Here is a 12188-nt window from a genome sequence, read left to right on the forward strand (position 1 = left end):
GCTACACTGGCAAAAAAGCGGGTTGGTTATTTTAAGGTTACTGTGCTGTAGGGGATGGCAGGGGTCTATCGGGCAGATTACATAACTAGTGTTGATCAGGCGATTCCTGATGGACTGGCTTAAGGGTTCATTTCTGGGAGAGGCCAAACTACAATTAAATCTTGGTTTGGTCAGCTAGGGCTTAGCATAAGCAACTCCCATTTTGGACCTGTTTCCTGGTTTTTTTTTTTTTTTTTTTTTTTTTTAACACTTTCTTGAGGGATCTAGTACATTTACAGTCTAGACCCTGGACATGTCAAAGTTCAGAGGGAAGAGGCTGTGAAGCAAGAAACATGGCTTCATCCCTTTAATGAATGCTTCTGATCATTTTAATCAAGTTACCTAAGTTTTGGAGGATCATCGTTGAGAAGAATAAATGATACCCTAAGTATGTGCCAGGTGCCTGGATAGAACACGTGCTCGATTAAGTAATCTCCAATAATTTATTAACCAACCAGTCGTTGGTATTGTTGGCCATCCGTCCCTCAAGTCTTGCCAAGTCAGGGGTCCCGTTGGCGGGAAGATGTCCTGGCTGCAAACGGCTTTGCCCACACCTTGAAGTACTTTCCGGGTGGGAGAGAGGGTGAAATACGACAGGGTCTCTTTAAGAGCCCGGAGCCAGCAGGCGCCCCGGCAGCCGGCGCGGGGATGGAGGCGGCGCGCTGCGCTGGCGCTGAGTGGCGCAGGAAGGAAACGGGGCCGCCGGATCCGCCCGCCGGGCTATGCTGCTGCGGTCGCTGCGGTGCTGGGCCGCCCAGGCGCTGCGGCGCGGAGGGACTGGGAGCCCCGCCTCGGGCTCCGGGACGCGGGGGGCGCAGCGCCGGGCCTGGCCTCTGGGTAACGCGTCTTTCGGTTCCATGTCTAGCGACCCGCGCCTTGGGTCTCAGCGGCTGCCCGTCTCACTCCCCGCCCTCTGGCCTGAACCCGAAACTACTCCAAGCCTCCGGGATTTCCTGCGGGGGCGTGGAGGGGCGAGGGCAATCGTTGGCAGCTACTCCGGACCCCAGCCGGCCGCCAGTGGGTGGCCGCCAGTGGGTGGGGCCGTGGGGCCCCGGCCCCTCTCTGTTCGGAGCTGGGGAGCCCTATAGAGAGCAGAAGGATCCGCTACCCCCGCGAGTGCGCGCTGCCCCAGTCCCCGTCCCACTCCTGGTCCTGATTCTTTTGGCCTTGGGGAAGACGGAGGCTGGCAGCTGCAGTTAACAAGTTCCCGGTGGGTGGTGGGTGGTTTAGGCTCTGAGCCTTTTTTGCTTCCCCTGGGACTAGGGACTTCCCCTTTCAGAAATGGGAGTCACCATTATAGCCAAATCCTAGCGTTCTTTGGCCTTGGGTTGTTGGGTGGCGCCTGTGTGGTGGTTGGGCCAAGGTGTCAGCCCTGGGCTGAAACCCATGCCTGCTGTCCACTCTTAACCGTCGCGTCCCACTGGAGGCTACTCTGTTTGAACTTACTGGACCCATCTGTGAGGACCATAAATATGAAATATATGGAAAATGGAAAGTATGATATAGTACGTGAAAAAAGCTGAGCACAGTTGGGGCCCGGAGGTGCCAACAGGATCCAGGCAGCAGCTGCACAGTGTCCATGTAGGTAGACGGCAGTGGTGGGTCTGCCTCCATCCACCCACGGAGGGACTCAGATGTCATCGGAAAACGTTTTTAGGCCAGGGAGTAAGTGTAAACATGACTTTTTTGTGGTGGTTTTGAAAACTAGGACAAAGAAGAGTGAATTACTTAAAGCTGACTTTAAAAATTGATTTCCTTTCTTTTATAGATAAAGATAGAGAAAATGAAAAAGAGAAAAAATCAGTGGTAAGTCCCTCTTTTATGTGCACTCCTCAGTGTAGGATTAAATACAGAGAGAGAGCGGGAGGATTGTATATGCACAGGGAGAGAGAGAGGAGAGAGAAGAGGTGAGTGAAGAAATATGTGCACATAGTAAAAAACAAAAATATAAGAGGATCTCCAGGGATGAGGAAGTCTGTCTTCACTGAACCTGGGCCTCAGACCCCCTTCCCAGAGGCCACCTCTTACGAGGTTCCATATCAAGAGTCTACGCAGGTAGGAGCATACATGTACTCACAGCCTTTAGGTAGATTTGGATTGTCAGCTTGATGAATGATTACAAAGGGGTTTGAAAAATGCTCACCGTCTGGCAAAGATTGGTTTCACTCTGGGTTAGTGGTCGGCAGCCTGGCTGTGAGGGGAGATCTGCTGACTGCTGCTCCCTGTCCTCCAGTGCTGAGATGGGGGGGGGGGGTACCAGAGAGAATCCATGTGGGTCCCCAGACATGGGTTCAGTCAGTGTAGTGACTTTGAGATGCCAGCTCTGGCATGGGACTGGGACTGGTGTGAGGTTGAAGGTCAAAGGAGGGCCAAGCTGGACATGTTCATGGGGATGTTGGAGACTTTAGCTGGCTGGGGTGAGGAACGATATTGTGGTCACCATCAATCCAGAGGCTCAGTTTCTTGAGGGAGCCAGAAGTCGGTAGCTTCTGTGGCTCAGGAGAAAGTGGCTTGGTGAATGGTGGCAGGAATACCTTGGCTGGTATCTGCAGAGGGCAGAAAAGGTGAGCAAGCGCCCTGGGTATTCGGGATGATGGAGAAGGCCAAGGATGGAATAAAGTCACGTGGAGAGGATTGGTGATTGGGAGCCTTGAGATTTACCAAAGTGTGTTGAAATGAGAGAGAAGGGGGTAGAATGTTGAGCTGAATGAGAATTGATACATTATTGTGCTGTTAACTATCGAGCTAGGCACTGATGTGAGCCAGAGTTACCCTGGCTGCTTTCTGGGTATGGTTCAACATGCCCTCAGGCACACAGTAGGTCCATTAGAAGTGGTATGGAGCCTGCATTTAGGCCCATGGCTATTGTTTACATCGTTCAAATCTTCTCCGTTCCTGTGTGGATCTGGGGACCAAGCAGCCCCTGTCACTAGTGAGTCCCTGGTCTGATGGGAGAGACAGCAGTAAATAGGGCCATGGTGGATCTGGAACAGCAGTGATTCTGGGGGCTGTGAGTAGAGGGCAGAGCGTCCAGAGGACAGTGACTGAGGGGAGCCTTGCGGAGCCTTGAGGCCTCCTGGGAGATGAAGGAAAGGGGGAGGCTGGAGTGTTGGAGCAGAGGGAGCTGCAAGTGTGAGTCATAGAAGGAAGAGACCCCGTAGGCCCAAAGCTTTGGCCGGTCCCCTGAGAGCTGGCATGGGGGCGTGGAGACAGGTCCCAACACCTGGAGCCACTAAAAGACTTTGCCTCTCAGGAAGAGATGGTGGTGGGCCATGGGTGGAGTTGAGGGTCACTGCCGGGCCAGAGTGGAAGGCAGAGAGGCCAGTGGGGAAGCCACTCCAGCCACATAGGGTAGGGGCCAGGGAGACAGGCCCAGGTTCTGCAGATGAGTAGGAAGCAGGGTCCAGAGGAGTTGCTGAGTTACTGGGTGAGGACAGAAGACACCAGGGTGTTGGGTTGTCTGGGTGGATGGTGCAGCCTTTCCTGAGGACTGGAACAGGAAGAAGAGCCATATGTGGGTATTGGGAGGTGACAAACTGAGGTGCGCAGGGGACAAGCCACCAGACAGGACGCTTCAAGTCCTCACCTTTGCTGACCTGCAACCGTGAAGTTAGTCACCACCACGGAATAGGAACACGCCCTTTTGGAGGAAGGTCTCATCCAAGCAATCTGTTTCCTGCAGTGAACAGGAAAGAAACAGTCTGTGCAGAGCAGTGTCTAGGCTGAGCTTGTTCTCATTTTCTGGGAAGAGAATAATTTGTTTCCTTTACAGAACAGCAATAAAACATCACATCCATTAGTTGCCCTGATGGGATATGCCTTTTGTGCACTCGGTTGAGTTCATTTTGCGGTGTTTTGAGTTCTACGGGAGAGAGCTGGCATCTGTTAGAAGTGTCGTTGTCTAGCCTTCCTCGATACCCATTAGGATCAGGGCAGGAGGAAATAGTCACAGCTGACTGGCAGAATTTATAGTGAGGGAACAAGGTGAGATGGCCCACTGTGACCCCGCGTTTTATGTGGGGTGTGACTGAGGCTTCCCTGGGGTGGTGAAAAGGGGTCTGCCAGACCTAGGTGTGATTCCGTCTTTTCCCTCCGCCAGGCCTGGTGCCTTGGGCAAGTCACATACGTGGGCCATGTCTCTCTGGGTGCCTCCGGCCTGAGTTTAAAGGTCACTGTGCCCTCATGGCTGTCTGTGAGCCCTCTCTCCCACTGCAGTTAGTGTCAGCAGAGTGTGGGTTCCAGCTGTCCTTTCTGCTTTATGCCCTTCTACAAACCTCATTTTTCACTTCTGTGAAAGTGTTAGGACCCATTGCTTGGGTTCTGGCAAGGTGAAATGTGGTAACTGTGTATGTTGCCCATCTTTGGGCCTGGCCTACTGCAAGGTGCTCAACCTTCTCTCCAGTCTGAATACTTTCCAGTCCATAGCTGAGTGTGTTCTTCCATGTAAAGCAGTGAGTTAAGTTCTAGATAACAGGGGCGCCTGGGTGGCTCAGTCGGTTGAGCGTCTGACTTCAGCTCAGGTCATGATCTCACAGTTGGTGAGTTCGAGCCCCGTGTCGGGCTCTGTGCCGACAGCTCAGAGCCTGGAGCCTGCTTCAGATTCTGTGTCTCCCTCTCTCTCTGCCCCTTCTCTGCTCATACTCTGTCTCTCTCTGCCTCTCAAAAATGAATATAAACGTTAAAAAAAAATTTTTTTTTAAATTTACAAAAAAAAAGTTCTGGATAACATATACATGCTTCCCAACCTCAAAGCCATTAGGCTCTTGTTAAGGAGGCTGGACCCTTAGGCCTAAAATCTGATGGTCTGAGGGGTTGAGCAAGGGAAGGGCAGAGCTAGGGTGGCCAGTGGCAAGCAATGTATGGCCTAGGAAGTAATGTAAGGGAGGGTCTGTCTCGGAGGGCAGTGGCCCAGTGGCCACCAGCGGCCACCAATCGTGGGCCTGGAGCTGACCACCAAGGTTGGGAATCAGTTTGTTACTACTAATGGTGGGACCTTGGGTATTTTCTGTGGAGGGAATTCTGTGTGCACATTGAACTCTTGGACTGAACCAGTTATGCTGTTCACGTGGGCCATTCCCTAGAAATTCTTCCCTGATGCTCACCTAGATGCTCGACTTTCGGTTCTAATCTGTATTTGTCTTTTGTTAGATCTGTGTTGAGGGCAATATTGCAAGTGGGAAGACGACATGCCTCGAGTTCTTCTCCAAAACAACAGGGATTGAGGTACGGCCTCCGCACCAGCTCTGAAAGAACCTGTAAAAGCTTGATGGAGTGACTTACAGAGGGTGTATAACAGCCGTATCCAATAGAAATATAATGCAGGCCACATATGTAATGTAAAATTCTAATGGTTTTGCTAAAAAAAAAAAAAAAACCCGAACAAACCCAAATATTTAATTTTACATAATCTAAATGTTGTCATGTCAACATGTAATCAATATAAAAATCATCAGTGAATTATTTCACGTTCTGGTTTTCATGCCAGGTCTTTGGAATATGGAACATATTTTATAGTTACAGTGTATCTCAATTTGGACTAGTCACATTTGAAGTTTGTAATAGCTCTAAGTGGCTCCTGGCCACCGTGTCAGACAGTGCAGGTATAGACTTTCCTGCCTTCTGGTTAAGAGGCGTCTGCATGTGGAGAAGGAAGTCAGACTGTTGAGAGTGGGGAACATATTATGGTGTCACATCTGTGATATCCATGTGCACGCTACAGAGTATTGCCATGGGGAGCCAGTTAACATAATCTCTAGTTCATTTACAGCCAGTCACTCAAAATGACCTTACAGATCTTGAAGAAGTGCCTCTACACTAAGACCCTGACTTTTCTTCCTCGTAGATTAAAATCTATCCGGTGTAATTACCTGCGGTGTAATTTTTTCTGTTTATGGCTCTTTTTTGTCACTATAGATCCTACAATTTTCATACCTTTGGAGTCTTTTCTTTCCTTCTTTCCCTTCTTGCTTTTTACTTCTATTAAACATATATATGGTTTGGTAAAAAGAATAAACATTCTGTAGCCCTTGTCTTGCTTGTGCAGGAAAGAGTTCACAAGCCCAAGACTGCTGTCCTCGGAGAGGCTTGTTTGCGAGGTTGGCCCTTGACTGGCGTGTAGGAACTTCAATTTTGGGAGAATTCCACCATTTCCCAACTGATAGAAGTGGCTCTCTGTGCCTAAACTGTCTGTGCAAGCAATATGGTTTAGTCTGGACACCTGCTTTCTTTCTGGGAGTCTGGAATTTTTGGATGTGCCGGCCAGAGACTGCCTACATGCCTGCGCTCTGACCAAAACCCTGAACTCCCAGGCTCGGGCCAGCTTCCCTGGTGGAACACCACCTCACACATCTTGTCACAGGTTGCTACTGGGGGAGTTAAGTGCTTCCTGGGTGACTCCCCTGGAAGAGGCCCTTTGGACACTTGTGCCTGGTTTCCTCGTAGACTTTGTTCACCCTTTTTCTTTGCTGATTTTGTTTAGTACCCTTTCTCTGTAACAAATCTCAGCTGTGATTACCACTATATTCTGTGTCCTGTGAGTCCTCGTAGTGAATCATCAAACCTTGGGAGGCAGGGGTCTTAGGGACTCCTGACACACCTGAGTGGTGTAACTCCACATGGCACTTTAGGAACACTTAACGTTCTTATGTAAGACCTTGGGGCCAATGGACAACAATAATAAAAATAACAACAATGGGAGTTCACATCTAATGAGGATAATACTATATGCCAGGCACTATATGCCTGTGTTGAGGCTTCAATATATTATCTAATTGATTTCATCCTCATAAGAGTAGTCCCAGTGAGGTCGGTGCAATTATCACCTCATTTGCAGAGGAGGAAACCAAGGCTCAGTGAGGCTACATGAATGGCCAGGGTCACACTGCTAGTGTGTGGCAGAGAGCCAGGTCCCAGTCCAGGCTGTCTGGCTCCAGGGGCCACACCCTTGTTTGGTTTTTGTGTAGCGTGAAGAAGGGCTTTGGTGGCTTTGGGAAGAACTCAGCCTTCAGATATCAGCTCAGTGCTCTTTGACCTCCCCAGCTAGGTTACCCACCTTGGTGTAGATTTTTCTGGCCCCTCTGTATCTTTGTTTTATACCTCTTCTTGAAGTTTGAAAATATGTGATTTCTGTGATGATCCGATTAAGGTCTGCTTCTCCCAGTAAGTTTCAAGTTCCGTAAAAGCAGAGGCGGAGGTGGTTTTTGTTCTTGCCTAGCATGGCACCTGGCACAGTGAGTCCTCAGTAAGTATTGGATGGCAGTGCCATAGATTGAGCACAGGTCAAGGCTGCCTGTGACCAGCCTCTGGTGGGCCTGAGTGGTGCAGCATATGCTACTCAGGACAGCAATGGAGGGCTGAGGGGCAGGCAGTGATTCACAGAGGAAAGGATATTTGAGCTGGATTTTGAAGGATATGTAGGAATTTTCTATGTCATGAAAGTTGATGTGAACTGAGGTGAGATGGGCATATTGGGCAGAAGGAACAGCATGAGCAAAGGCACAGAGGTATAAAGTGTCAGAGGACGTTACTCTTCATGGGTTCCATGCATTGCTTTCCTTTGGTCTTTTGTGACCTATAGAACCTGCTTACATGCACTTTCAGGCCTCCAGATAGATCTGGGTACTCTCAAATTCTTGGCCCTGAGAGTACCATTTAAATCCTTTCCAGCACATACCTGTACCCCTAGAAAGGCTCTGGAACAGTTTAGGGAGTAAACTAATGAAACGTGACTCTTAGCTGTCAGTGGGCCCAATGCAGAGTTCAAAGGAGGAAATGGAGGCAGAGCAAATTGCTGAGGTCACACGAGAGCCCCCAAGCTGGCAAGCTGGGCCTTAAACCACAGCCGGAAGTGCCTCAAGTAGCTTCTGTCTTGGCTTCTATCCCCTGTCTGCCCAGCCTGGCATGGGGACGTTAAGGGCTGGGATGGAACACTTGAAGGAGATATTGAGAGAACCTTCCTTGCCCTCAGCTCCCAGGGCACCCAGAAGGGTGGTATGTGTGTATTCAGGGATGCACAGAGTTCTCAGCTCATTTTTGGAAGTCCTGTGAGAAAGCCATGTCTAGACAGAGTTGTGGCTTCAAAGAGAGGATTGCCCCACTATTTTGGTCTACCCTGGGTGCCCAAATCGTGAGGAACAGTAGACTTCTGATATTTTCTTTCCTTGCAGGTGTTACAGGAGCCAGTGCCCAAGTGGAGAAATGTCCGTGGCCATAATCCTCTGGTGGGTGTGTTGTCTTCTGCGTGAACTGCCAGCTTTGGTTTAAGTGGCTGCGGATGGTGTGCCAGTGTTTGAGTTTGCCCCCTCCCTGCCCAGGCATTTTCCTATCTCTTAGCTGGGGTGGAAGAAAAGAGGGAGGGGCAATTGGAAGATGGCAGCATATTGGTGTTCTGAGGTCAAGGAGCTCTGAGGCCTGGCTGGGCATTTGCAGATCACAGGGACCTTCTGTCAACTATCCTAAACTGTCCCAGGTGGTCAGCCTCAGCTGCCAGGGGTGCCCATTTCCTGTGGCTCATTCTACCCGTATCCTCTTCTAGAAGGAACCCAGTAGAACCTAGGTCTCCCCTAGGACCTGTCTCTAAGTAACAGAGTTGCTCGGTAAACCTCTGATTTGGGTTTGCACTTGGCGATGCCCAGGGGCTGAATTCGGCTCACCCTGTAGCTACCTCTTGCTTTGCCAAGGGTGGACCTAGCAAGCAGGGGCTACAGTGTGCCTGAGCTCCTTCCTTCCATCCCCATGAGGGAGGCTCTGCTCTGGCTGCTTGGAAGAGATGGGTGGAGTTTGAGTCTGGTAAGAGGGAGCTTAAGAAAGGGATGATGGTTCTGGGCTCCTGCCCCGTGTTGTAGGGATGATTAGTTTCACTTCTCAGGTGAGGAAACTGCAGCTGAAATAAGTTGCCCAAGGTCATATACCTCTGGTAAATGACAGAGCTAGTAGCTCTGACCCGTGGAGCAGGGGGAGCTTGTGCTGGCTCCTCATTTCTGGCAACACAAGTGACATCTCCTTGTGTGGTTCATTAGACTCTGAGTTGCACTAGCAGCAGGGACTATGTCTAATATGGCTGACTGTGTTTGCTACAACATAGCGCTCTGTCAGGCACCTAGTAGGTGCTCATTCATTCGTTCATTCAACCAGTATTTATTGAATGCCTGCCATGTGCCAGGCACTGTTTAGACTCTGGAGCAGTGACATCTCAAAGCTCTTGCTCTCTTGGCCTTAATATTCTGGTGTGGGGAGGCAGAAGACAATTCGGTAGTGATTTGGTAGGTGGTGATGGGAGCTGTGAAGATACCTGAAGCAGGCAAAAGGGTATTAATTAAATAAGGCAGAAGTTCTCAGAGCCTTTGAATAAAGAATCCCAGAGACGTGAAAATAGTTTCACCTCTGTGCATGTGGGAGAAGATAGAATGCCAGTCGTTCTCTTTGGGCATAATAAAGAAGCCTCAGAAACATTCATATTCTTTAGGAACCAGCTAAGATAGTTAGGTCATAGATGTTAGGGCTCAGAGGTGACATTGTACAGGACACAGTCCCGGTCTCAAGAGTCTGAGTCTCCTCAGGACAAAGAGCATCTCCAAAGACAGTTTTATAATACAGAATATGATAGAATTAGGTATTTCTAGACACGTTTCTGCTCTGGACAGAAGGGCAAGATTGGTAGTTTTGTGAAGTGTCAATTCATCACTTTATCTGAATTGGCTTTCTGATGCAGGGAGATGTTTGTTCAGCCTTCAGATGGAGAGTGTTTCCCCTAAGCTTTCTGAGATTTTCTTTCATCTGCAGGTAGGAGTTTGCAGTTTTCTATGCGGAGCACTGGAATTTCATTAGTTAGCACCGAGAGAGAGAGAAAAAAAGGGAAAATGTGGAAACGAGCAGAATTTAAGATTATTAGCAAATGAAAAATGGAACATGGACTGTTTTATATATACTGGCAACAAAGAATGATGGGCATGGGGCTGTTCTTTTGGATAAGATAGTTGGGGAAGGCATCTCTGCCAAGGGGACACTTGAGCACGGACTTAAACATAGAGAGTGAGCAGTACAGATTTCTGGAGCAAAAGTGTTCAGTTACAAGTCATAGCAAATGCAAAGGCCCTGAGGTGGGGTCATGCTTGGGTGTTTAGGGGGAACACTCAGGAGGCTTGTGTGGTTGGAAGCACATTGAGTCAGAGGAAGGGTCGTAGGAGACAAGGGAAGATGGAAGTGATTTTCTAGGGCCCTGTGGGCTTTGGTAAGGGGTTTGGTTTTCATTCTGAATTCAGTGGGAAGCCCCTGGAAGGTTCTGAGTGGAGGAACATCAAGAGCTGGGTGAGGTTTAACGGGCTCACTTTGAGTGCTGGATAGAGAACTGACTGCAGGGGACTCAGTAAACACCGAATGACTGTTCCCTCCGACTTTATATAGGCTCCTATTACAGCTGTTACTTGGTTGTTCTATAATCTCTCTAGTCTGTCCACACTGTCCTGAGGGCCCTGCAACCATGTTGGCTTCATCCCTGGCCCCATCACAGCCCCATGTGGGTTTCACGAGATGACCATCAGTGACTGAAGAGACCAGAGTTCTACAGCTCGAGGTTTTGGGGGTAAAGTGCTGCGTTCTCCCTTCTGCAGGGTCTGCTGTACCGTGATGCTTGTCGATGGGGCTTCACGCTGCAGACATATGTGCAGCTCACGATGCTGGACCACCACACTCGTCCCCAGGTACATTCAGATGCTCAGCTTTAGCCTTCTGAAAATGTTCTTGCCGTGGTGGGTATATGATTTCCAGGAAGGGGAACCTTGCAAGGAAGCCTCGCTGGACCTTCAGCACTGCTCAGCCTTCTCTGTCTTTGGGGCCAAGGCTTCCTGTTCCTGGCTCTCTGAGTTCCAGCCTCTAGTGCCCTCCCCCACCAGCCTCAGCTAGCCACTAAGCTGGTAGGGATGTCCCTGTGAGCCTGAGTGTTCACAACCTGACTCCTTCTGGGCTCAACATTATTTAACTCAGTTCTTCTCCAAGTGTGCCTAGACCTGGAGCAGCAGGAACATCTGGGAACGTGTTAGAAATTTTCTGGCCCCATCTCAGACCTGCTGAATCGGAAATTCTAGAGATGAGGCCCAGCAATCTGTGTTTTATCAAGCTCTCCAGGTGATTTTAATGCATGCTTTGTTTGTTTGCATGGTTTTTTTTTTTGGTATGAAATTTACTGTCAAATTGGTTTCCATACAACACCCAGTGCTCATCCCAACAGGTGCCCTCCTCAATGCCCATCATCCACTTTCCCCTCCCCCGCCACCCGCCCACCCCCTATCAGCCCTCAGTTTGTTCTCAGTATTTAAGAGTCTCTTATGGTTTGCCTCCTTCCCTCTCTGTAACTTTTCTTTTTTTCCCCCTTCCCCTCCCCCCGGTCTTCTATTGAGTTTCTTAGGATCCAATATGAGTGAAAGCATATGGTATCTGTCTTTCTCAGCCTGACTTATTTCACTTAGCATAACACTCTCCAGTTCCATCCACGTTGCTACAAATGGCCAGATTTCATTCTTTCTCATTATCAAGTAGTGTTCCATTGTATGTATAAACCACATCTTCTTTATCCATTCGTCAGTTGATGGATATTTAGGCTCTTTCCGTAATTTGGCTATTGTGGAAAGTGCTGCTATAAACATTGGGGTACAAGTGCCCCTATGCATCAGCACTCCTGTATCCCTTGGGTAAATTCCTAGCAGTGCTATTGCTGGGTCATAGAGTAGATCTATTTTTAATTTTTTGAGGAACTTCCACACTGTTTTCCAGAGCGGCTGCACCAGTTTGCTTTCCCACCAACAGTGCCAGATGGTTCCCGTTTCTCTACATCCTCGCCAGCATCTATAGTCTCCTGATTTGTTCATTTTAGCCACTCTTGAGAACCACTGATCTAACCTTCACCTTTGGCTCTTGGTTCAAATTCTTGGGAGAAAGAATTTGATTGGCTCAGCTTGGTCCCTGTGTCTACCCGTGGGCCAATCAGGTGTTGGCACAGATCACAGGGCACAAACATGCCGCTTAGACCCCCTCTATTAGCTGGCATGTGAATAGGGACAGAGTCTCTTAAAAGAGAGCTGACTGAAGAGAGCCTGATCGGCACCTGTGGTTCAAAATTGTAAGCACAACCTGGAAGACCAGCATGGATGCTGTCC

At 49.2% G+C, this 12188-nt stretch overlaps 1 protein-coding gene across 8 annotated transcripts in view; it reads left to right on the plus strand.

The window, feature by feature from the left end:
* Positions 1 to 718: 718 nt before the first annotated feature.
* The window catches only part of TK2 (thymidine kinase 2), a 32878-nt gene continuing 21408 nt past the window's right edge, over positions 719 to 12188 (plus strand). Inside the window, exons 1-5 of one of the 8 annotated variants that reach the window (XM_030298769.1) lie at positions 719 to 876; positions 1808 to 1845; positions 5188 to 5262; positions 8205 to 8258; positions 10647 to 10736. In XM_030298769.1, the coding sequence (XP_030154629.1) occupies positions 762 to 876; positions 1808 to 1845; positions 5188 to 5262; positions 8205 to 8258; positions 10647 to 10736 (372 nt within the window). In that variant the 5' untranslated portion in view covers positions 719 to 761. The other 7 variants (XM_030298768.2, XM_030298767.2, XM_030298775.2 and 4 more) reach the window with 7 other exon arrangements.

Source organism: Lynx canadensis, chromosome E2, assembly GCF_007474595.2.
Source record: "Lynx canadensis isolate LIC74 chromosome E2, mLynCan4.pri.v2, whole genome shotgun sequence".
In the NCBI taxonomy this organism is placed as follows: Eukaryota; Metazoa; Chordata; class Mammalia; order Carnivora; family Felidae; genus Lynx; species Lynx canadensis.